Source organism: Terrapene carolina, unplaced genomic scaffold, assembly GCF_002925995.2.
Source record: "Terrapene carolina triunguis isolate 2854851 unplaced genomic scaffold, T_m_triunguis-2.0 Scaffold58, whole genome shotgun sequence".
Lineage (NCBI taxonomy): Eukaryota > Metazoa > Chordata > Testudines > Emydidae > Terrapene > Terrapene triunguis.
Window position 1 is genome coordinate 105,341,377 of NW_020664409.1, and position 24,334 is coordinate 105,365,710.

Sequence of the window (24,334 nt, forward strand, 5' to 3'; positions counted from 1 at the left end):
GCCGGAGAGGAAGTGATGGGGGGGAGGGGACGGACAAGGGCCTTGGAGGAACAGACGGGGCGGGGCCTCGGGGAAGGGGCGGGGCAGGGTGTTTGGTTTTCAGGGGTTAGAAAATTGACAACTCTGGGGTTAACAAAATGTTGGGACAGTTAATAATGTAATAAATCTGTGACTCACAGGAACGCTGGGAAAGAGACAACGCTGTTTCCTAGCATTGTGCCAGCCGCTGCTGTGCATGGGGTTTTTGTCTGTTTGCCATTGTCATTCGCTGGCCGGTTGCGTATATGCAATGCTAGCTCCGCTGTGCTTTTACCTTTCTGTGTGTATGCGGGGATGCATTCCCCTGCCCCGGGTGGGGCACGCCGCCGCGGGCGCTGAGAGCTGGAAAAGGCAGCATGAATCCAGCGAACATGTGCTAGGCAGAAAGAGATTCCTCCACTTCGCACCTGCGCCCCCTTGCGGCTGCTGTGGGGTAGCTCTGCACGCGGTTCCCTGTTCGGCTGTCCTCGGGTACTTCCGTGAGTGTCCGTCACTCCCGAGAGAGGCGGGGCCGAGCTCTGATTGGCTAGGACCAGGCATTATGTGATTGGGCAAGAGTATCCAGCTTTCAACTGACTGGCGGGCAGGCGTCCGTGACTGGCTGAGAGATCTGATTCCGGGCTGTGATTGGCTGAGGCTGGATTTATAACCCTTCCCCGAAGCGCCCGCGGTCTCTTGTCTCTCTGGCCGCAAAAGGTGCTGTGTCCTTCAGCTGAAGCTAAGGCCGTCACATCCCGGCGACTAGCACCGCGCCCCACCGCCACCCGCCCGTTCAGCCATGGCCTCCAGCTCCGAGCTCGCCTGCATCTACGCCGCGCTCATCCTGCACGACGACGAGGTCACCGTCACGGTGAGCGGGGCCGGCCCCACGCGCTACAAGATGGCGGCGGCGGCGCGCGGCTGGGGCAGCGACTCTCCGCCCGGGGGGACGGCGGCGCCCGCCCCGCCGCGGGGAGTTCCGCTGCGTCCCCCGTGCGGGTTGGTGAAGCGTCAGCCTGAGCGCAGGCTCCAGTGGGGCGGGGCCCAGCAGCGCAGCGCGGCTCCTTCCTCGGCCGCCCGGGGCCTGCGCGGTGTCCGGGTTGTGCCGGGGGGGGGGGTTCGTCACAAGGGGGGAAGGTGCCAGCCCGCGTGGCCGTGGGGCGACGCTCCGCCACGCGTCCCCTCCCCCATGGCCCCGAGCCCGCCCCCGCCCCCCAGCTGTGGCGGCCCGACTCCGGTTCCGGAAGGCGGGGGTGGGTGATCCTGTCAGGCCGCGGCTGCCGGGGCACTGACCTAAGACCAGGCGGGCCAGGGAAACAGGACTTGGGTGCTGCTTAGGTTGGAGTGTGAGGCTCAAGCCGAACTGCTGTTACCTGTGTAGCGCCTGGCTCCTACGTGGGGCTGTCAGCAGCAGCCCTCAGGGGGGTGGACGAAGGAGGTCAGAGTCGCTGTGCCCATTTTACAGATAGGGAAACGGAGGTGGGGAGAGTTGCTTTAGGTCATGCTACAGGCCAGTGGCAGCCTCTGTAAATGCTGTCGACGTACTTCACAGTTTATAGGACAGAACAGAATCTCCTCACTCAAGACTGAGCTGTATCCACATTCTTATGTTCACCGGGTACTTTTATCATAGTTTGCAAAAGTTTTGAGGAATTGACATTGATTATTTGCAGTCTTGAGACTAGGCCATAGTGACATGAAGTGTATGCATTGTGGCTGACTCTTTTTAGCTTTTGTTTTAACAATATTCTTATTGAATTTTTTTAGGAGGACAAAATTAATGCACTTATTAAAGCAGCTGGAGTAAATGTTGAACCTTTCTGGCCGGGCCTGTTCGCAAAGGTAAGACATAACAGAAAGGTGGCTGAACAAAGTATAATCTGGTCCAAGCATAGCGTGTGCCATAGATGTCCGCAGCCTGGGCACAGCTATAAGATGCCTTGGGAGTAGTCTGTAGATCACAAAACAAAAGCTAGGTGGTTCTGACATGGGTCACTAAGATGGACCTCCTGGGATATCTATAAAATTACTGTGAATAATTATTGGGGTTAATGTTTTGAGAATATGCTTCTATTGATGAACTGGCAGCAAACAGATAACCCAATTAGCAAATGAAGAATTTATCGGAATTGAGTACTGTTGGTGGAGGCAAATCAGAGACATTGACTGCAGTATGTACCTATAATAGAAAAAACTTCAATGTGCCTGGAGGTTAGGGTTGGTCATTTTATTTTCAGATCCAGTCTGAAAAGGGACTGAACTGGAGTTTATGGAGAAACAAACTGTGACTTACCAATGTGTACTAGGCCTACAAGTGAAAGGATAGCTTTTCCAAATACTACCCTGAAAACTCAATCAAAGATCTGGGACTCTCCTGCCTCTTCACTTGTCAAAAGTACTTCAGGCCAAATTATGCATTCTGACATGTGTGAGCCTTCATTCCTTATTGTGTGCTGACAGTCTTTTTAGCCAGATCTTGATAAATTGATCAAGATGGGAGAAGAAAATTGCTTAGAACAGTTAACTGAACATCTGTCATGACATCTTTAACGTTAACAGCTTGGTTTGATCAAAATCCAGTAGTTATCAAAAGTGTCTGCTGAATTATGTTGATAAAGTTGTATTGTTATAGTTTTGTAAATTGACATGGAAGATATAGCAACCGTAATTCAGTACAAGACTGACCGCATCCCATGCACATTAGTAAGCAAATGCCTTATTAAAGCTAACTTAGGAATTGGCCAGGATAAGTGTTAGAGTTGAATTATGCCAATTTTAAATAATTTTCTTACAACAATGGAACAGCTGTGAATATTGTGCAACTTTTTGTAAAATGTCGTACTAATGAATGCTTAATATTCTTAGGCTCTAGCTAACATTGACATTGGAAGCCTGATCTGTAATGTAGGAGCTGGTGGTGCTCCAGCTACTGCTGCTCCTTCTGGTGGTGCTGCTCCTGCTGGTGGGGCTGCCCCTGGTAAGTGAACTCTTGGATTAGTGTGGAAGAAATGGGTGTATAAAATGCTGTTACTGTTTGTACAGTATCAAGTATCTCACCACTGTACCTTTTTTGAATACTTACAACTGCTTTGTTTTCTTAAGCAATCTAAGATGGGTGAACTTGTGGGGGAAAGGAGTTTAACTTTGGAAAATACTGTTGATTGCAAATTTGTGTGGTTTGCTACAGTAAGCTTTTAAATTCTTTAGTCTCCAAGGTCAATGTATGGACTCAGTCTGCAAAACTATACTATCTGACTAAGTTAAAGGCCATAACTCTCTCTTCATAGTTTGAAAAGGTGTTTCTGACCTTGTGAGCTTACGACGACATCTTTTGGATTGGGGCGGGGAGGTTTGTTACTGAAATTCTAAAAGTAGTGTCTTAGCTCTCTTTCTTTCAGTGTTGGTCATCGAAAGCACTGCATGGAGTAAGGGCATTAATGATCATGTGGATTAGATTATCTGTAGCTGGTGTTCTAACATGCTCCTGAATCCCCACAATTGTAATGTTGACTTTCCAATGTAATTTGATTCTTGTATCTCAAACTCTTCATGGAGTTTAGTTTATTTAGGTCTCCCTATATCATTTTTCAGTGATATCAAATTTTCAGGATGAGATGCTAACTATTTTCTTCTTTTTCAGCTGAGGAGAAGAAAGAGGAAGAAAAGAAAGAAGAATCTGAGGAATCTGATGATGACATGGGCTTTGGTCTCTTTGACTAAACTGACTTTTTGTACCATCTGTAATAAAAAAAAACCACTCTTTAATTGTTTGTCTTTAAAGAATATGCGGGGACAGAGCTGGGATTGGGGTTTTGTTGAACTCTTAAATGGAGGGGGATTAGAAACACAAGACCTCAAACTGGTCCTATAGCCTCCCGTGTTCCCATTGTTTTGTACACAACTATCAAAATCTCTAGCTTTCCTCTGAAAACTTTTTACTCACATGCTAAAACACACACTGCAGGGACAGCACAAGACTGTTGTATTAATTACTGTAACAGTCTGAAGACATTATCTGAAGTTGCCACCATATTCAGGTCTAGCTTGTGAAGGAGAGCATGGGAAGTTGTGGCTGTCACTGTTCTAGTAAAATGGTACTTCAAACTGTCCAGTGGGATTATTCTTTAAAATATACATGATACTAGCACACTAGTGGCTCTCAATTAAGGAAGATGAGTAGGACTATTTGTTGTTCTCAGCTTTGATCTACTCATCCCCTTTTCCCAGTAGAACTGCAGGAGGAAGTTTAATCATTCAACCAAGGCATTTTCAGAAAGCAGGAAAAAAACATGGCTTTAATCTTGCTTTTTTGATAATAGCACTGCACCTGGCCTGGTATAGATATTTACTTTATTGGCCATGGAGGGCTGCTGCCTCCTTTTTGGTAAGCCCTTGAAATTAAGACTTTGGTTTTGGCCTAGAGAGGGTGAATGAGACTTTTTGGTCCAGCTGCAACAATCTTCTCATAGCTTAATCAGGTCCTGGCCACAGACAAGAGACCATATATGCACATGTGAACTTTCACCTTATGTATGAATAGAAGGGCTACTGTATGCACCTGTTTGAGGAAGCTTTCACGGTGTAGTCCTTCCATAACACTACACGATACAAAGGCTATATTCAACTCACATCTACACCAATGTTTTTATTTTTCATCATAAATACACGTCAAAGGCTTGAGCTTAGGACAAAACTCTGAGGACCTACTATCCCCTAAGAAGGCTTCTGTTTTATTCAATGTTTTGTACAGCCTAGTTTTAAATTAAACCCTAACTTTTAATTAATGAATGTGACCCACACTTCTCTCAGGGTAAGGATACTGAACTTGAGAAAACACTTAACATGAAGTTGTATTGTGCCTCTTTCCCCCTTTCATTGAAATGTGCAAGCTGATTAAATTATCTAAAAAGGAATTTATCAGAGTTAGTAGAGAAGAATACTTAAAGCTAATATGAGTATTTTTAGACTAATTCAAATTTCTTTACAAAGCTGTGCTTCATCACAGAATGCAACTTAGAACTTCTATAAAAAGTTATTCTGTAATTAATGCACTTTTGCTAACATCCAACCCCATTAAAATCTTCACCTGTTGAATGAGTGGGGAGAACCCCTGTTTAACTGACTCGAATTTAACTTTGCAACCTCGATTCTTTAAGAAACCTACAGATTAGATCAGTGGTTCTCAAACTTTTGTAGTAGTGACCCCTTTCAGACAGCAAACCTATGACTGCAACCCCCTGTATAAATTAAAAACACTTAAATATTTCTTTTAACACTATTATAAATGCTGGAGGTAAAGCGGGGTTTGGGTTGGAAGACTCGCAATCCCACATATAACAACATCATGACCCCCAGTTTGAGAATCCCTGGATTAGATCATGTAGGAAGAAATCCAAAATCTTTCCCTACAACACCAAGCAAGTACTCTGAATACAAGACAAGGATAAAATAAATGCCCACAAACTGAACCAAAACTTTGAAGTTGCAGTTCTATAATGAAACTTTTTCAGGTTGACTTCCATAAATCCTAAAGAGCTCTCTGTCATAGGCTCCCCCTTCTGTTTCTCTTCAGTATCTTTGCCTTTTTTAAACAAAAAACTGACTCACTTTTCACAGGAGCCCATCAGTAATGCCTAAATCTTTCATTCAGAAATTCAATTGTATGAAAAGCAAAGGTATTTTTAAAATAAGGTCTAATTAACAAGGTAAACCTGTAGTGCAACTTTTAAAATGGATAGATGGCTCATTTATCCACAGCAAGTCCCATGTCCTACTTCTGTTAGTAGATACATCTGTGACTACCCCCTGGGGGCTGTCACTTTCCTGGTAAATTAAGCCAGGAAGTTACCTCATTTAAAAAACACTGAATTCTGAAATACGAATTTTAGGTGAGATTCTGTGTTTTTTTAACTTGTCTTATTGTCTGTGTACAGGAGTTTCACATGAAGATAGAAACCACACTGCATCTCTGACTTTAGTCCTGAGTTCTCAGCCCATCCTTCCTTCAGTTTATGCTCTGCTCTCAATCCCACCACTTGCGCAGCACTGGATTTCCATTTGTCTTGGGTTAAATGCTGAGCTGCCTGAGCATATTATGCTGAAGCAGCAAAGAAGCTGGACAAAGATCAGAGGTGTCATGAATGCTCCTGCACTCCATCTGTCAATGAAATAAGCACAGTAGTTAAAACAAACCTACATTTTCATGGTATTTTGAAATATATATGGAAAACTACCTGAATGTTGGTGTTCAGAATCTGTTGCTTTTCTCAATGCAGGCTCAATTCTTTTTTTTTCTTGACTGAATTCATGTCTATATAGCAGGAGAATGGTAACTTCCATGGACTATGTTAACGGACAGCCACAGTTATAAATAAGTTGACAATTGAAGAAAGTATATCCTATTTTAAAATTTATTTGAATGGAAAAGCAATCAACCCATCCCTAGTTAAGCTGAAATTTGCAGAAATAGCCCTATTTGCAACTTTATTTTCCTGAAATTTCAGTTCTGGGAAATTTTGGTTACACAAAATTAGAAATGCATAGTATTTGGATCATTTACATTAAGTTCACTTGTTTTTAAGGATTTTGTAGGGTTTAATTCCTAAATGGGTTAGCCTAGAAACTCCACATAATTTCACTGGCCTTGCTGAGATATGCCTTAGGGTGTTTTTTGTTTTTGTGGTGTTAGTGGGAAGATTTTAGCATATATAAAACAACTAGGGATTCCTTAAAGCTGGGATATCAAAAGATGGGAATGCTGAGGAAGGGGCTCTGAGGGGAGAAAATGGCTGCTCATCTATGCTATCAGGACAGGAACTCGTGAAGCACTGGGAAACAAGGATTATATACTGCTGAAAAACTTCATTTGCCTTAGCTTAAGCTGTCTGTTGCTTTTGTGGTTTTTTTTGGACTAGGTTGTAGGAATGTGTATTTTTTACTCCCTGAACATTAGGACTGGGTGGAGAAATGCTCAGCAGAGTTGTGTGTACCTTAACATGGAAGGATTCACCGTAAGGTCAATTTTCTGGCATTCCTCCTGACAGTGCCCTTTTGTTTTTTTAAGTCTACATAAATGGTTGAAATTTAGGATTGATGAGAAAAGCAAGGTCAGAAAACTCCCCCAAAATGCTTTGTGCTCTGCAGCATAGGAAGAAATGTTACAGCCAGGACTTCACTGGTAACACCTTTTTAATAGGTCAAAGTAACTGTACAGTTCATTATATTCTTCCTGAGAATAATTTATATCCCCCATCAAACCAAAGGGAGCATGGTGGTTTTCATTTAACAGAACAGATGGTATAACTGGAAAAAAACGAAAGAAAACATTCACACGGCTCTGCTGTAACTCCTCCCAGGCAAGAGAGACTCAAAGATGGGTTAGTTAACTACAGTGGGTTTAAAATATTCAACATGGCTTTAATCTTTCTGTATAAATTATATAAAAACGGGGAACACATATGGTTACAGAACTTCTCTTCTAAATGCGGCTCTGAGTTGCTCTGGTACAAAGCAGCTTTTTGCTTCCAAGGAAAATAACATTGCTACAAAAAACTGGCAAGTTATTCTGGTGAAAAGACATACAAGAGTTTTCAGTTGTGTTCTACAGCTAGTTTCCAAACAAATGTTTCACACATCCACATAAAAGTAAAAGGCAGGAAGATGAAGAGGGCTTTAGTTTCTTTTGAAATGACTGAAGTCTTGAAAATATAGCTTTTTTTATTTTCTTTCTCTGTAAATTGTGATTAGCATATTGCGACGTAAGTGTTCTAATAAAAAATTCCAGTCTGGATAGCTCGCATACTGTGGGCAAGAATTCTCAGCCCTGAGGTTTCCCAGAATTCTTCACTTCACAATATTTTTCTCCATTCTGCAGCTCGGACAGTCCTGGCTCTGAGATTTTAACCCCCTGGCAATTTTAGGTAATGCACATCCTATGTGACGATATAAAATGTAATTGTTTTCCCCAGTCATGATTCCCAAGGGCTTCTGTACAAACTTCATTCTGCGATAATGCCACATTTTGAATCCCAGACCGTCTGGTAAAAACTTGGTTAAACTTTTAAAATGAGAGAGACAGAAAACCAACAGCTGTCAATCAGGTCTCATGAAGCAGGAGTCACTGGAAATCCAGGACTATGCAGGGTTAATCCTCACCGCTGGTGGAAGGCTAGATAACATCCTTACATTAGCAATATTCTTAAAAAGAATGACAAAAAATTCTTCCTCAGTGTTTAATGGGGTCTGGACTGACCAATCATTTTCAATCGGGCTTGATCAATAACATCCAGCAAGTTTTTGGCATCCACAGCCAGAGCATGAGCAGCTGTGAGCATTTGCTTTTTGTATTCCTGCTGCAGGCTAGTCATGACGTATTGCTGGGCCAATTTCATCTTGTTAATCAGTTCAGCCAAGTCAGAGTTCAATAGCTTCTGTGCCATCTCAATCTGGAAAGAGAGAAGATTCAGTCAGGCCCTGCAGGCAGCATTTCATAGGAGGCAAATAATTTGGGGTATCACACTCACAATGGAATTACTAACCGCGCAGTGTACTCCCACTAAGGGAGAGCTCCATCTTTGCTGGGGAAACCTAGAGCAGTCACTATACTTTAGATACCATATTGTGGCCTCCGTCTCTGTAGCCAACACACTGGACGGGGCAGGGTAGTAGTTGTGCAAACTCCAGCAGCTTCCTCACATTACTAAGCGGTGCCGGTTCTAATGGGTTTTGTCCACTGCAAACTGGACGGAGACCAAGAAATCAGTCTTCCAGGCCACTGAACAGCCATCTAGTGTTAATAACTAGAGGACATTATTCACCAGGGCTGGATTTGAATCTCTGTCCTGGACCGTGGGGCTGGAACAATTTTTAGAGTGTGGGTGCTGAAGGTGGAAACCACGTATCTGGGTTGTTATTACTGCTTCAAGGCATGAGATGCGGCAGCACCCCTAGTTCCAGCACCTATGGTGGCAGAGATCAGATTCCTAAATCTGTTTCCAGGTTCCTAAATCATCCCCTCAGGCCTTTTTCTTAACATTATTTTGACACTGATTATCTAAGGAACAATAAAATACAATAAATATGAAGGTGTAAGCTACGGATATTTTGACAAACCACGCAGCAGGTGAAGTAACCATTTGGAAGGGGAGAGTCACTGAACAACTCAGAGTCATATTCTTCTAGCATTTTCAGTGACCCCTGTTCATTCAAATTTTGCAGGCACAGACACAATGACTTGGGAAAAAAATTAACCCTGACTCGCTAGGGCCTCAATTTTAAGCAGTGAAGAAAACTCAGTCATTTCTCCTTTAGAATTAGGTTACTTCTGGATATTTCCTGAGCAAAGGCTTCCGACTGCACCAAGCCACACTGAAATATCCGTTCGAGGAGTTTGGTACGCAAATCATAATTTCGTAAGAGAGATTAAATTTGAACCCAGGAATTAATTCCCACGTGGTGTCCCTGAACTGGAATCCTAAATCCCATATATCCAATGCAACACTTTTCCCTCTAACTCCTTATGTGCCTGGGTGTGATGTGTGCTATTAATTTCAATGAAATTCAAGAGTTCCCAATGGCTGGCAGGATAATTTAATGATTAAGATACCTGTCTGTAGGAGGAAGAAACACCCAAAAGTTAACACTGTTCAGTAAACGAAAGACAAAGGTACTTAATTTGTATTAGTAACTGAAGGTTCTTCAAGATGTATGATCCCTATCTGTATTCCACTGTGGGTATGCATGTGGTCCATGCACCCAGAGTTGGAGAATTCTTGAAAACAGGGTCAGTCCGCACATGTGCCCCTGCTCTCTTCGTGCCTCCAAATGAGGAGATAAAGGGCAGAGCAGACTGACTGCCTCTCCATTTCCTTCTTTACTGTGAATCCAAGAACAATCCGAAGTAGAGGGGAAGGAGGGTGGATACTGAAATATAGATAAGGACCACACAGCTCGAAGAACCTCCAGTTATTACAAGGTAACTTTCTCTTCGAGTGCTGGTCCCCATGTGTATTCTACGGTGGATGACTGACATACAGGAGAATGCACCACTGGAGTGCTGTACAAAGCCTAATCTCTTGCAAATGTGTGACTGGAACTCCACACAGCTTTTTTGCGAATGTCTTGAAGCAATGACACTGATGTTGCTTGTGCTCTTGTAGAATGAGCCCTCACCCCATGAGGGGGAGGAATGTTAGACAGCTTATAGCAAAGTAAGATACAGTGCAAGATCCATTTAGAGATTCTCTGAGAAGATATATCTTGACTTTGAACTCTTTCCGCTACAGCTATAAATAATCTGGGAGATTTTCTGATTGTTTTTGTCCTTTGCAGGCAGGCAAAAGGCTAAGGCTCGTCGCACGTTGAGGGAATGACATCCCCTTTCTTTTTCAGATGCATGTGGTTTTGGAAAAAAAACCACAGGTAAGTGAATTGACTGTTCGCGTGAAACTTTGAAACTACTTTGTGGGTGAACTTAGGATGTAAATGCTATGACTTTGTTTCTATGGAATATGGTGTAAGGTGGATCTGTCATCAATACTCTGAGCTCACCCACCCTCCTGGCTGAGGTGATGGCTACCAGGAACAGAACTTTCAAGGACAGAAGAGAAATGGATTCTGCCTTTCTCCTGTGTCAGGAGATTGGAAAAGGACTGAATGTTGATTGGCGACTGAGAGGACATGTGTAGGGGACTCAGGAACTAGAACTGTCTGGGTGAGCTGGGGGTGATGAGAATGACTCATTTAAGAAGGAGAGCATCACCCTGAGAGTGAAGACCCAGGGCCCTTTTGGAGCAGTATATGTTGCATTTTCTGTTTGTTTGAGAGGCGAACAGGTCCCTTGTGGGAGTTCCCCAGAGGAAAAATACTGTTCACCATGGAGTTGTGTCACACCCGCATGTGGTCAATAGCGAAGTGTCTGCTGAGGGAGTCCGCTAGCACATTCTGATCCCCTGGAAGGTAATTTGCAGACACGATGATTTGATTGTTGATGCACCAATTTCATAGGGTGACCACTTCTGCACACAGAGGAATGGATCTCGCTCCTCCTTGCTTGTTGATGTAAAAGATGGCTGTCATATTGTCCAACATTTTGAGGACATGGCAACATTGAATTAATGTAAGAAAGGCTTTGCAAGCTTCCCGGACTGCCCACAATTCCAGAATGTCGATGTGCATCCTGGTGTCTTGGGAAGTCCAAGTGCCCTATGTTGTGCAGTTGTCCAATTCTGAATGGTGTTAAAGGGTTTCTAATGACCTGATCTATAAGGTCGTTCATCATTTGGAATCTGTCTCTTAGCAGATAAGCTCTTGTTGTAACTGTATTTAAGGATGGTCTGATGAAGTGTAAAGTCTGTGTTGGAGAGAGGACAGACTTTTCCAAGTTTACGCTGACGTCTAAGAGAAAGAAGGAGTTGGAGCACAGATGAGATGAATTCGTAGGCTTCTTGGCATGTCTTCGCAACAAGAAATCAGTTGTCAAGATAAAGGTGGTTAAGCCATAATGTCTGATATGAAGGGGAGCACACTGTAATGAATATGGTTGGGGCCCACCATGAATCTGAGAAAAACGTCTGTGAGCAGGGTGAATGTCCACATGAAAACATGCATTTTTCAGACCAAGAGCTGTAAACCACATGCCCTTTTCCAGACGTGGGATTACAGATGCTAGTGTGATCATGCAAAATTTCAGTTTGGGAATAAAATGGGTTGAGATGGCAGAGATCAAGGATAGGTCTCCGGCCACCTTTCTTTTTGGGTACTAGGAAGTAAGTTGAGTAAAAACCCTTTCCTTGCTACTGCGGTGGTACCCATTCTATTGCTCCTTGCTGTAAGAGGGATTCAGGGCAGGGGTACGGGGTCTGGAAGGGAGATTAGTTTTCTGAGCTGTCCACCTACCCTAAATTGAGAGAGCATTGAGATAAGCTCTCCACTCCAACAGCGATGTGTCTGTTGTTGAAGTTTGTGATGGAGGTGGGTGACAGAAGGGAATGCCCGGGCAGACACTGAGTTGATCTTTCCATCAAGCCAGGGAGCTCCTCACTTGTAGAAGAACTGTCCAAGGTGTGTCTGACTGAAAAATAGGTTGTTCTATGCCAACCTTGTATGCAGTGAAGGCACAGCGTTGTGTGATCAGTCATCAAAGTGCAAGCTGCCGTGTGTCCCAGAAGCTGAAGACAGTTCCTTATAGCGGTCCAAAGACTCCCCTGAATTGTCCATACCAAATCTGACAAAGTTACGAACATGTCTAAGGGACGGAATGATTCCTATAAACTGAATCTTCTTTAGGGGGTTAACATGGATTTCCTTACACTGAGCTGAAGACCCAACTCTTGGAAAAGAGCAAGGGCTGTCTGGGTGGAAGACAGAACTGCTTTGTAAGAATGGCCCTTGAGTAGACAGTTGTCAAGGTACAGGAAGACTAGGATCTCCCCCTGTTGGAGGTAAGCAGCCACTATTGCCAGGGCATTGGAGAACACCCTGGGGGCATAGGAGAAACTGAAATGAAATACTCTGTATTGGAAATGACCCTGACCTACGGTGAATTGTAGATATTTCCTGTGTGACGGGTGTATCACTATATGGAAATAGGCATCTTGTAGGTCGAGGGCCGAAAACCAATCCCCCTTCTCCAGTGAAAGAAATATAGCTGCCGGAGTCACCATCCTGAACTTCTGAGGCTTTACAAACTTGCCTGGATGTCCTAAATCTAAGATCAGCTCCCACCCTCCATCCTTCTTTGGTCTAGGAAATACTTCAAGTAAAACCTCTTGACCCTGTGAGGGGGAGGGACTGGCTCTATTGCTCCTAACAGAAGACAGTTCGCCTCCTGTCTTAATATAAACTCATGAGGAATTGAAGAGAAGGAGCGATGTAAAATGGATGGTATAGCTTGATGTTATGACTTCTGTGACCCACTTGTCTGTAGTAACCCATCTCCAGGAATGCTGGAAACAGGAAATGTGGTCCCTAAAGGGAGCATGGTGGGCAAATTGGTGCAGCTGTAAAACCAGACGGATCTGAACCCTCGACTGGCCCATCAAAATTGCTGCTTTGAACATTGTTGTGTGGTTGGGGAGGGTCGGTGGGCAGCCCTCTTTCTCTGAAACTTATGTAGTTTCCTGTGGGGTTTGGTGGATCTATGGAATCCAGAGAACTGAGCAGGATGCAATCTCTGGGCAGTTCATGACCTAAATGGTCCCATATTTGTAGGTGTATATATGACCAAGGAACGTAAAGTGGCTCTAACGTCCTTCAGTTTATGGAAGGACTCATCTGTGGTCTCCAAGAAAAGCCTACGACCAATGAAGGGGAAGCTTCAATGGTGTTCTGTACTTCTCTCTGAAATCCCAAAAGCTGGAGCCATGATGACCTGTGCATAATTACTGTTGTCGAGATGGATCTGGCAGCACTGTCCACAACATCCAAGTATGCTTGAAGAATGGTCCTGGCCAATAATTGGCCATCTGAAATGATGGACTGGAATTGCTCTCTATGTTCCTATGTCAGGTGTTCAATAAAGACCATCAATCTATTCTAGTTTGTGAAATTGTATTTGGGATCTGATAGTTTGCGATCCTGAATTGCAGGGTTGCTGAAGAATAGGACTTATGTCCAAATAGATCCAGTCTCTTTTGGTCCTTGTCATGTGGAGTAGACCAGGAGAAACGTTGCCTGCCCTGCTTGTTACCGCATCCACTACTAGGGAGTTAGGTGGAGGGTGGGAGAACAAGAAATCAGAGTCCTTACGGGGAATATAATACTTATCTGCCCTTTTACACATTGGTGGAATAGTAGCAGTTGTTTGCTACACAGCCTTAGCTGGATCCAGGCTTCCTGTAACCAATGGGTAACACCACCCTGTAGTGTGCTGCTGACTGTGGGATATCCAACAGCTTGAGTTGTGAATCCCTGACCTCTTCAAGTGGAATTTGAAGAATGTCAACTATCCTCTTTATAAGATCTTGAACTTGCTGAAAATCACCAGCCATGGAAGGTGGTGTAGGCATAACAGCTTCATCTGGAGACAAGGATGAAATCGGTGTTGGATACGTGTCCTCTTTATCCACCCTGGTCTCCTGTTCCTCAGATGTCTCCTCCTGTGTGGAGGCTGGTTGGGCAGGAGAAGACTGAGCAACCCTAGTCTCCCTCTGAGATAGTACCGGTGGTCTGGAGAATTGCTGTCGGTAAGAAGTCCAGAGATCCCAGTATCGCCACCGGAGAGGGGGCCCATAGGGGAGTGGGGGTGGCATGCAGAGTTGGTTCCATCACCTTTGATTGCAGTTGTGATCTTCCCTGTGACTGTCAAAGAATGAGTTCCTGACAGGATATGTTGGGGAACACTACACTGAAAGAAGGGACGGACTGGAAGTCCCTTTAATTCTCCTCAATATTGTTCAGTGGAGGAGCCCACGTAGAAAAGAGTGGAGAGTCCTGCAGTTCTGGGGGATGGTAGCAGTCTTGAGACTCAGGTCTCGGTACCAAAAGATGCTCGATACCCATGTAGAGTGGGGATTTTGGCACATCCATTATGGACAGGTCTCTCACATATCTACACTCTTGCGGGAATTGGTACTGACACAGTAGCCAAAGCTGATGGTACCGTGAATGGCAGGTGTACTGATGTAGGTGCCAATGGAGTTTGGCAGTGTTGCTTGCTCAGTACCAAGGGTGCTGAATGGACAGGTGCCAACAGTGGGACTGAGTCTGACAGTACCAGATCAGGGTGCTTATGCTTGCCCTCCTTGTCCCTGGATAGAGGGTACAGAAGCTCTTTTGGAGCCATGTCTCTCTCTCAATCTCCAGGGCTTTCCAGCTCTGCTGGCCTCGGAGGAGGAGTTCTTCAAGTCAACAGTACTAAGCCGAGAAGTTGAAGCTTTGAAGACTGTAGATTTTACATGGGACTTGGGCTTTTTTGGAGCAGGCTCCTTCAGATGAGAATCTATACATCTCATTTTGGGAGCCCTCTCAGAAGCCTCCAACGACCTCCTCTTCTTGGAAGAAGCCTGTGCCAAGGTGGAAAGGTCGCTGAATCTGTGCAGAGACAGATATACATGGGGCAGGACCCCATATCTGATTCAGATGCTGATCAAAGTGAGTGCTCCATCAATAACAATCTGAGCTTAATCTCCCCGTTCTTCCTTGTCCTTGACTTGAGAGCTGGCAGAAATTGCACTTTTGGGAGACATGGGACTCCCCAATCAACCATTACTCACAGGTATGGCCTCTTAGCAGGAGAGGCACCGTTTGAAGCCTGGCAACCCAGGCATGCCCTGCCAAGAAGACAAGGCTCTCCAAGGAAAAAGAGAGGAGAAGAAAAAACAAACTAAGTATCCTCTCAGTACTAACACTTACTAAGTAACTATAACTACTATTAACAACTAACTATACTAAGAAAACTTAACAAACATCTGTAAGAAGAATATGAAATAGCTGAGGCACGCTCAAGGTGGGAACGCTAGGGCTCTGTCTCAGGCCAAGGCAGCAGAGAAGGAGCTGAGGGTGGTTTGCCTGCACATCCCTATATAGCCTTGGTTTCCTGCACGAGGAGGCATAGGGCACAAGGATAGGCCAAACAGGCACTGTTAGCAGAAAAATCTCCAATTAAGGGCTCAAGGCACATGTGCACCTCAAATGGAGCACTTATGAGGACACTACTTGAAGAAGAAATGTGTCTGTATGTGAGTAAATTAAAAGGATCTAGTATTTTAATATTTGTAAAAGCTCACGATACATGTAATTATCCTAGTTGAAGATGACTTGACACTTAATGCACTGAATCATATATGAGCAAATCCTCACATACCTCTCGGTGAGTACTTGCAGGGAGCACTGGAATGGTCTCATCTACTGTTGCCAGTAAAGTTCGTAGTGCCAAACCAACTTCCTAATAAATTTAAAAAAATAAAAATTAAAGCAATATTATAACAGGACAGAGCGCAGCACAACAATGCACTGATACTTTCTGATTCGATTACTCCCTTTCAGCACTATTTTATTTCTTTCATCTTAGGTATGTTGTTATGCCTATGGATACAATTACATCTCTTAATCAAACACCTATTACATCTTTAAAAATTATTGTGGCTGTCAAAGGATTTAGGGTGAGAATTTCAAAAGCTCTTAGTATTGGCCTAAATGCTTTGACCACTGACCAAAATGAGAGCAGAGTTAGACCAATGTTGCTAAGTGGTTTTGAAAATCCCACCCTGAATTTTTTGCTTTCATAAAATGGAAAAATAGCTTAACCAGAGAAAACACATATATACACCAAACTGACAGTGGCTGAAGTTGTCAAAAAGTCGATTTAAAAAATCCACTTTTTCTTTGTAAAAAATAAAGAAACTGCTGCAGACCGCATTCAGTTCTTCATGATCATAGACAGTCTAGGGTAGACTGCTGATTGTAATGATTTTTCAATATCCTTCAAAGCACCCCTGCCCTGATAATGAAAATCATGCATGCACAGACTCAGATAGGTGTGTTTCAACTCACAAGCTTTCCAGTGTTACGCAACTGTTCTATTTTATGCATTGACAACTACGGTGCCAGTCAGGATACAAATAAAAGAATGATTGAAGAAAATGGCATCTTCTTACCTTCACCATGGGTACATACTCCTCTGGAGGGGCAGGCTGGATTTTACTGGACATTTCTATTACAGCTTTCACCAGTCCAGTTACATTCTCATACACCTTGTCATTGGAACGATCCAAGTTGGCAGTGGGGGGAGGGCTGATTTCCTGTGGCTGAAGCTAAGAGCAGAAAAAGATGCTGTTTTTCCTCTCTTTCCCCAAGAGATGGTGCTAGATTACTTCACAAAGTCAACAGAACTCCAGGATGTGGTTTGCTGATTTAAGAAAGATCCTTCCCTCTACACCCTTTGAAAATGTACCCAGTGTTCTTTTTGATTAAGCGTTGCTATCAAATCTGAAGGTATTTCAGTCTAATTGTTTTTTGACTGAGTTTGGTTAGTGAAATGAAGTTGAAGGAATTTTACATCATGAATTGTTTGAAGAGCTCCCCTTATGACTCACTGAACAGAACAAGCAGCATTGAGAGAATCTGGGAATGAGAAGTACTGAAAAATATTTACAGCATGTTTAAAATTCCTTAGAGGTTCTCAATTGCAGAGATTGTTCCCTCTGAAATTTTGCAAGAATTCACCTTCAAGGCATGAATTTCATGGTGCTAGTTTTAGGGAACAAATTGTTCAACCTGACACTTGATTTCAGACCTCTCATTTTCTCAGCAAAAATTTAGATCATATTTATTTTGATATAGGAATTGGTAATTCACACATTTACCTGTATGGTCAAAAATACAGTTTTCCCCTGAAAGATAAAGAACTTGACTCTTCACTGTCTTGCACCTCATGAAGTCATTTACACCTGTGCAAATAGATGGGGCACACTGCCAAATCATAATTCTTTGCTTTGCACCCACTTTGTACTTACTCTGCCTGGGTGCAAATAATCACACAAAGCTCAAGACAATGAAGTATCAGAGCCCAAATTTTCAGACAACTGTTTCGATCTCTCACAGCTATGTCAAGGATAAGTTGTTAGCAACATACTCAGCAGCAGAGAGGAAGAGTACTGCAGTGTATATTACCAAACATTTTCTTAGTGGAATCCACATGGAACATTAAGGAAAATGGAAATTTATTTATTTTACATGCTCAGGATTAAAGCACTGCCAATGCAGCTAATAAGACTGAACAGTTTCAAATATTTTCTCTCTGGTAGATCAGAGAAATACCAGGCTATATCTTGCAATCCTTAACTCAAGCAAAACTCCCATAGATGCCCGGCCAGCTAAAGCTGAATCCAAGCAAGACTGAGGTAATCCTGCTAGGAAGAGGAACAAACTTTGAAATACTTGGCTGCTCTGTAAAATCTCCCACTCTCAACAGCATCTGCCCTTAGATTGTAAAGCTAGTCCCCAACCTTGAAGTTTTTTTTAGACACCTCAGTGGTACTGGATGACCAGAGCCATTTTGTAGCAAAAACGTCCACTTGCATCTGCAGCTCTGTTGGACAGAGACCTGGTCACAGTGATTCAAGCATTTGAGACTTCCAGGTTTGATTATGACAACCCATTATATCTAGGAATGAAACCGCAGACCCTGAAAAAGCTCTAATTGGTAAAAGCACTAACTGGTACAAAACAGAGCACTCCATCAAGTGTATCAACACAGGTCATTGTGGACACATCAACCCAGAGCTCTGCTCTCTACACAGGCTCTCCATGGAATAGAGTCCAGTTCAATGGTTCTGTCCTGCTATTCAAAGCCCTCCATGAAACTGACCCCAGCTACCTAGATGGCCACTCCTTCTGTAACCATGGCAGCTTGATTCCACAGGAAGCGTGAGGCTCATGAAAGTAGAAGGACTGTTCATAGAAGCTGGCCTCACACTATGGACCTTACTCCCAGAAAAGAAAAATGACCAGGGGCCTCACCACTTCCAGAGTAAAATGCAAAATTCATTTCCTTGGCTTAGCTTTCCCTCAATAAATTCTCATGCCCATTCACAAACAAATGTAAAAAAGCAAACAAAAAGCTGTTCAAGCTTAAGTCTACAGAGTGAAAAGAAAAAAAAAGAGCCTAATTTGTATTTTTAAACATCTGGGAAGCACTCAGATACTACAGTGATGAGGCCACAGAAATGCCTAGGTACTTTGCCTGAGTAAGGAATCCAGGATTTAGCACAGAGTAATCCAGTTTTGCTGCATTCCACTAAGTAGGTGCTGATAGAAAATACACCGATAAAGCATCCATCTCTTACATTGATGGGAAAATGAATATTGTTATTGGTTACGCTGGTGGTGCAAGATGGTGTGAATTCTAATAAATTTCAGTGACACAGTTGTAGAAATTAAAGACTTAATCATCTCTATTGTCAAGTCACATGCAAAGCCATTTGTGAATAGCACGCGCACGTACACATACACTCTGTGCTTACCCTCCATGGCTATTGTTGAGCAGAATATGTGGGAAGGTTAAAGAAATTTACCAAAGGAAGGGAAAAAAAGAAAAACAATATTAATAAAATGCAGCAGGAAAAACCCCAACAAAACATGTGCAGCAACAAGAGATCAGTTAAAAAAAGCCTGCAACAAAAATGCATTCAGAACAATTTTGGCTGGCTCATGTTAGCTATTGGTCCATTTGTTACGGAAGCATAATGTCTGAGCAATCTTCTTAGCACCCCAGCACAGGAAGTGAAGTTATTTGCCATGCACCCATGCTTACATTTTACAAAATAAATGGGGAAGAGGACATGCAAAGCTTGACAGGAACAAACCAATCTGGCAAATAGAAAAGTGGTAAATGGAGTTAGGTGTCTTTTTCATAGTAGGAAACAGTGTACTAGGTGAAATGCTGGTATTTTTTAACATGACTAATAATCCATTGCTTGGTAGATCAGGCAGAGGTTGCATAATTCTTGCTTGAAGATTTATTTTTGAAGTCCTCATAGTAGGAAATATTTAGTCATCTAACTGTACTGCTCTTGTTCATGAAGATTCTTGTTTAAGACTGTGGTTACAAACTACTGAGAGACCATTTTGGACTGATTACACACAACCCATTTGATTCCTTTGGCTGGGTCTTGGAATCACAGAATAAGGGTATCTGTAGTTCTTGATACTTATTTTTTTTCTCTCTGCTGTTTCTATAGCCAACACCAACACTGCTCCACCGCAAACTAAACAGCCAGGGTTATCTTCACATGGTTGGCTGACTTCCCCTGAACAAGTAACTGTATACTGTACATTTTTTTGATGCATATCTCTCCACAGGCTCCAGGAATTAAGAGCCTCGAGTCTTGTCATTTTTACTTGTATTCTGGCATTATGGAAAAGGGAGTTAGGACTTTATAAGTTCAACCAGCACAGTTTGCAAGAGACTCATTTCTTTATCATATTTTTATGCACTAATGAGCCCAGGAAAATCTTCTTTTTAACTTGGAAGACTTTGACAAAGCCATGTTGTATTCAAATACAAGCTTCCCGAGAGAAGGTAAGACAAACCAGTTTCAGGAAAAACAGACTTTCAATGCAGAAAATTAACACAAAACCAATTTTTCCTCTGAAAAGAAGCCACTAGCTCTAGCCACTGAGAGTCTGTGGATCTTTTATTAAATCTAATGTCTCCAATTACCTTTGCATTATACTATTTGTCTGGCCCTGGTGTCAAAGGCATATTTTTTTCTGCAAATATTTTTAACGTTCATCAAGTGTTAGTATTTATAAGGGAATTTTAGTTAGAAAAGCTGAATTTAGTAACACATCTGTTATTGCTTTTTACATTTTCTGAGGTTTGGCAACTTGAAAAGCACTGGCATCATTTTATAATAAACAGTCTAGCTCTAAGTGGCCAGTTCTGTTCATTTATGCTGATTCTGAAGCATTCAGATAATCTCAGAACAAAAAACAGAGAGAAAGAGAGAAAGGACCTCGTGGAAATAGTCCATTTTTGCTAAACGTACGGCTTTGATGGTTTGTTTTGTATTTCCCAGCTGGGGGTGAACTGGGTTTCCGTATTTTTTTCAAAACTATAAAACAGATATCATTAACCATACCAGCGATGTCCACCTCCGCAAGGGAATCCAGGTCTTCATTGCAGACTTAGGAAGGCTAGGATTGGATGACGGGGAGTTTCTCTTTTCCCTTGAGGCATGTTTGTAAAACTTCACTTCGGTTGTCCTTGCTTTACATCATTATTTATTTGTATTATGGCAGCACATAACTTACATGGCTTTGTGGGAGCTTATGTTGGACAGTGCAAGTTTAGCTGTGCTATAATGTCTTCTTCACCTTTTCCCTCTCAGGATATTGTTGGAGCACAAATAAATCACCTCTGTGGCCACTCTTGATGGCATCAGCTGAGAAAGTGGAGGCAGAGGAAAGAATGCTGTTGCTTGAGGATTCTGGGTCAGTAATATGACAACAGGAGAAATCAAGTTTTCATGGTGCCATATTTTACTCCAGAGATGAAAGGAAAGGATGCCAAGAATAAAACACTGCACTGCAGAAAGTTTGTTTCACTGTTACAATATCACCGACCCAGAGTTCCCAGGCAGCATCATATATTGCCCCTGAAAAACTGCTCCCACTGAGAACAGCTCCAGTCTTTTCCACCTCAGGAGGCATAAAGGCCACTTGAGTTTCAACTTCCTGATAATTTACAAGGCAAACAAATCTCCAAAAGCAGTGAACAGACATGTTTAAAGGTGACCTGTATGTTAAGAAACAAATCCCATATACGTCAGCCCCCGGAAAAGGGGCACTCAGCACATGCAGTTTTCTTGCGCTTTAGGCCAAACTGCGGCATCCACTCCACTGGGATGCTCCAGAGGGCAGAGTTTTGCAGTGTCACAGCCACCAGGGAATCCCGCTTGGGGGATGAAGGGATCAGGTGATTGTTTAGTACATGGAGCAGTTCTGTACAGTTTCACATGTCGCTATTTCATCTCTATCAGAGTTGAAACAGTGAAGAAAATCTTTGCAAAACCACATAATATACTTAAATGCACCATTTACTGGGCCCTTCCCCACAACACCCTATCAGGTTTCTAGGGGAGCTATGACATTGCAGCAAGAAGCATGCTGGAACATCACAGCAGAAAGGGGGACAAGAAAAGAAGTCCAGTGTCCCACACATCCTAATGGGCAGAGGCATGCACCAAAGTGCCTAGGACACCTAACCACTATGTAAATAATCATAACATTGTTGAAATAAATAGAATTGTGGTTATGCTATTTGCTTTCTACCAATTAACATCACTCTGATAAGCTGGGAGAATGGGCAGTGAGAATGGTCTCTTGTACCCTACATATCAGTTGCTCTTCAAGTTGGAAGTAACGGCAAATTAAACTCCAACTAAACACAATGGCAGGTGAAGGGGGATGGATGGGGGAGGGAGAGTATGTTTTCAGGAATTCTTGTTCCAAACAAGGTCCGACTGGAGAAAGATGCAAAACCACAGTAGCAAACAGCCAGTGTGAATATGTCCCATGACAACGTATTCAGTTACAAGCTTCAGTTTTGATTTCACTTTCAGCATCAGCTCCCACATTAGTCATTGTTGATGGTTCTTTTTTGGTGCATAATGAGCAATTAGCTAAAACATACTTCATATGACACTGAGCAATGTACCTTCACTCCTTCATTGTAGCTGTCCACAGGGCTGTTGAGACTGGCAAGGCTACCCAAATGGCTGGGGGCTCCAGGACGAGGTGGTTTCTTTGGCGGAGCTGCATGATCTAGTTAACAACATATTTTGCACACTTTACAAAAGGACTAATTTATTATATTGACTGTATAACATTTTGGGAAGGTATTCAGCACACTGAATAAGCTTGTTCTATTTCCGTTTATGAAAACTCCATCTGCCAAACTATGCTTCTTATCTTTATTTCAGCTAAAGGAAGTCAGAGACTAAAAGATCCCACAGTCTTTTTTCAAGCCTTGAAACAATGAAGATAACAACATGAACTTTTTAATAAGGCCTCAAAAATCACAAATTTGAAAATTCTGGGACCAAAAGTTCGGCATTTAAATAAAATCAGCCGGAGCATCTCCCAAAACAATCAATAGGTGTTGTGGGTGCTTAACACTTCTGAAAATCATGCCAAATTTCATTTAGATGCCTAACCTCAGGTATCCAGTACTGGCCTAGATTATTATTTACTACTGTGGCAACTAATGCAGTTTCTGAGATTAGAAGAAATGTATCAAGGATCATGAACTTGAGTGTTTATCCTGATTATATAGTAAATTTATGGCTTACCGGGTTTACCCACAGGCTGATATATGTGCTGGTTACCAGCCTGTAAAAGAAAATTTAAGTTTAGTATTCTAGTTATTACAGTTACAGTGTTCAGGATCCTCATCTGAAACATTTGTTGTAACTTTAGCCATTAGAGTTATCCAATTTCTTTAAGATTTCCAGCCACAGACATTGCAAAACTATTTCTCCTGCTCTCCCCCCCCCCCCCCCCATCACTTTAAGGTATCACGAGACACATATTGCTTCGAACTACAATTTCAGATCGCATTACTTAGGATAAAAATGTCCATTCATCTTGTGTTGTGCTGCTCACAACCACATTGGCCTTTATCTGTATTACTAATAGTTTGTCCTTGCAAGGCTGATACTGACATAAGTCAAATAAGATGGCACATTTACCACATATTTAGTTCTCTATCAAAGATAATTTTTAAATAAGTTGTGGCTGCTAAGAGAAAAAAATTGTAGCAGAACAATTAGAAGACTGCATGCCTCGGGTCTTTTCTATTGCTATAGTTTAAATCAGATTAAACAGACTTTTAGAACTTCACAGTAAAAACAGAATAAATAAAAGATACTCTACTTATTAATTTGGAAATTCTTTATATTGGATTGAAATGAGTTGCTTTGCTAATTATATTTACACAGCTTACTGTCAAGTCAGAGGGAAATCAGTTTAGTTACAACAGAACAAATGCTTTGTATGAGACTTGCAGTTGCCTTCTTGAAATACAACATAATCTAAATACACTCATATGTTTTATGAAAGAGCTTCTGCAGCTTGGGGTTTCTTTTGCAAATTAAAAATGTTGACATAGTTACAGTTCTCAGTTAAGCACAGCAATAAAACATCTCAACAGGACATTTATTTATTAAGTGAAAACCATTCTGAAACAGGCTGCATAGCTATACGGTAAAAAGACTGGAAAGAGATTTAAAGTCTCAATTGCATCAAATCTAAGGGAGCTGCATTTTCAAGACTTTAAAAAGAACTAATTCTGAGAACTGAGGGTTCACCTAAACTGGTGCAAAGACACACGAGTTCTTGCATGAACTCACCATTAGCTATGGATGAATCGAGTATAAATCACTGCATAGAGTGCTAATTAATTCACTTGCCCAAACTAGCTGTTACTAGTGTAACCTCAGCAATCAAACTTGATTTTGGTACTCACACGGCCCACATTACCGTAGTAACTGAGCACCTCAGAATCTTTAAAGTATTTATACTCCCATGACCCCAGTGAGGTAGGGAACTATTACCCCCATTTTAGAGATGGGAACTGAGGAATAGAGATATTAAGGGACTTGCCTAAGGTTGCACAGGAAGTCTGTGGCAGAGCAGGGAATTGAACCTAGGATTCCAGAGTCCCAGGCTAGTGCCCCAACCAAAGGATCATCTTTCCAATAGCAAAGCTAATGGGATAAGCAGCACTGGCAACAGCAATGCAGTATTTATCCAGAAGAAGTTTTGTCAGGTCTGCCCTTATACCAGCTGCCTTATAAAAGCTCAACTTAACCAA

General features: G+C 42.5%; 2 protein-coding genes across 10 annotated transcripts in view; one reads left to right on the forward strand and one right to left on the reverse strand.

Moving 5' to 3' along the window:
* Positions 1–703: 703 nt before the first annotated feature.
* Positions 704–3,783, forward strand: RPLP1 (ribosomal protein lateral stalk subunit P1). Its single transcript, XM_026646736.2, has 4 exons — positions 704–889; positions 1,786–1,860; positions 2,884–2,995; positions 3,659–3,783. The coding sequence occupies exons 1-4, from the start codon at positions 818–820 to the stop codon at positions 3,736–3,738; spliced, it is 339 nt and encodes a 112-aa protein (XP_026502521.1). The 5' UTR covers positions 704–817; the 3' UTR covers positions 3,739–3,783.
* Positions 3,784–7,188: 3,405 nt separating this feature from the next.
* The window catches only part of PTK2 (protein tyrosine kinase 2), a 352,467-nt gene continuing 335,321 nt past the window's right edge, over positions 7,189–24,334 (reverse strand). For 6 of the 9 annotated variants that reach the window (XM_026646742.1, XM_029913965.1, XM_029913959.1 and 3 more), the window contains 6 exons: positions 22,812–22,851; positions 22,178–22,284; positions 18,981–18,989; positions 16,614–16,769; positions 15,821–15,901; positions 7,189–8,462 (listed from right to left, as the gene is read on the reverse strand). In XM_026646742.1, coding sequence (XP_026502527.1) covers positions 8,250–8,462; positions 15,821–15,901; positions 16,614–16,769; positions 18,981–18,989; positions 22,178–22,284; positions 22,812–22,851 — 606 coding nt within the window. In that variant the 3' untranslated portion in view covers positions 7,189–8,249. The remainder of the gene's footprint in view (positions 8,463–15,820; positions 15,902–16,613; positions 16,770–18,980; positions 18,990–22,177; positions 22,285–22,811; positions 22,852–24,334) is intronic. The other 3 variants (XM_026646750.1, XM_029913963.1, XM_026646762.2) reach the window with 1 other exon arrangement.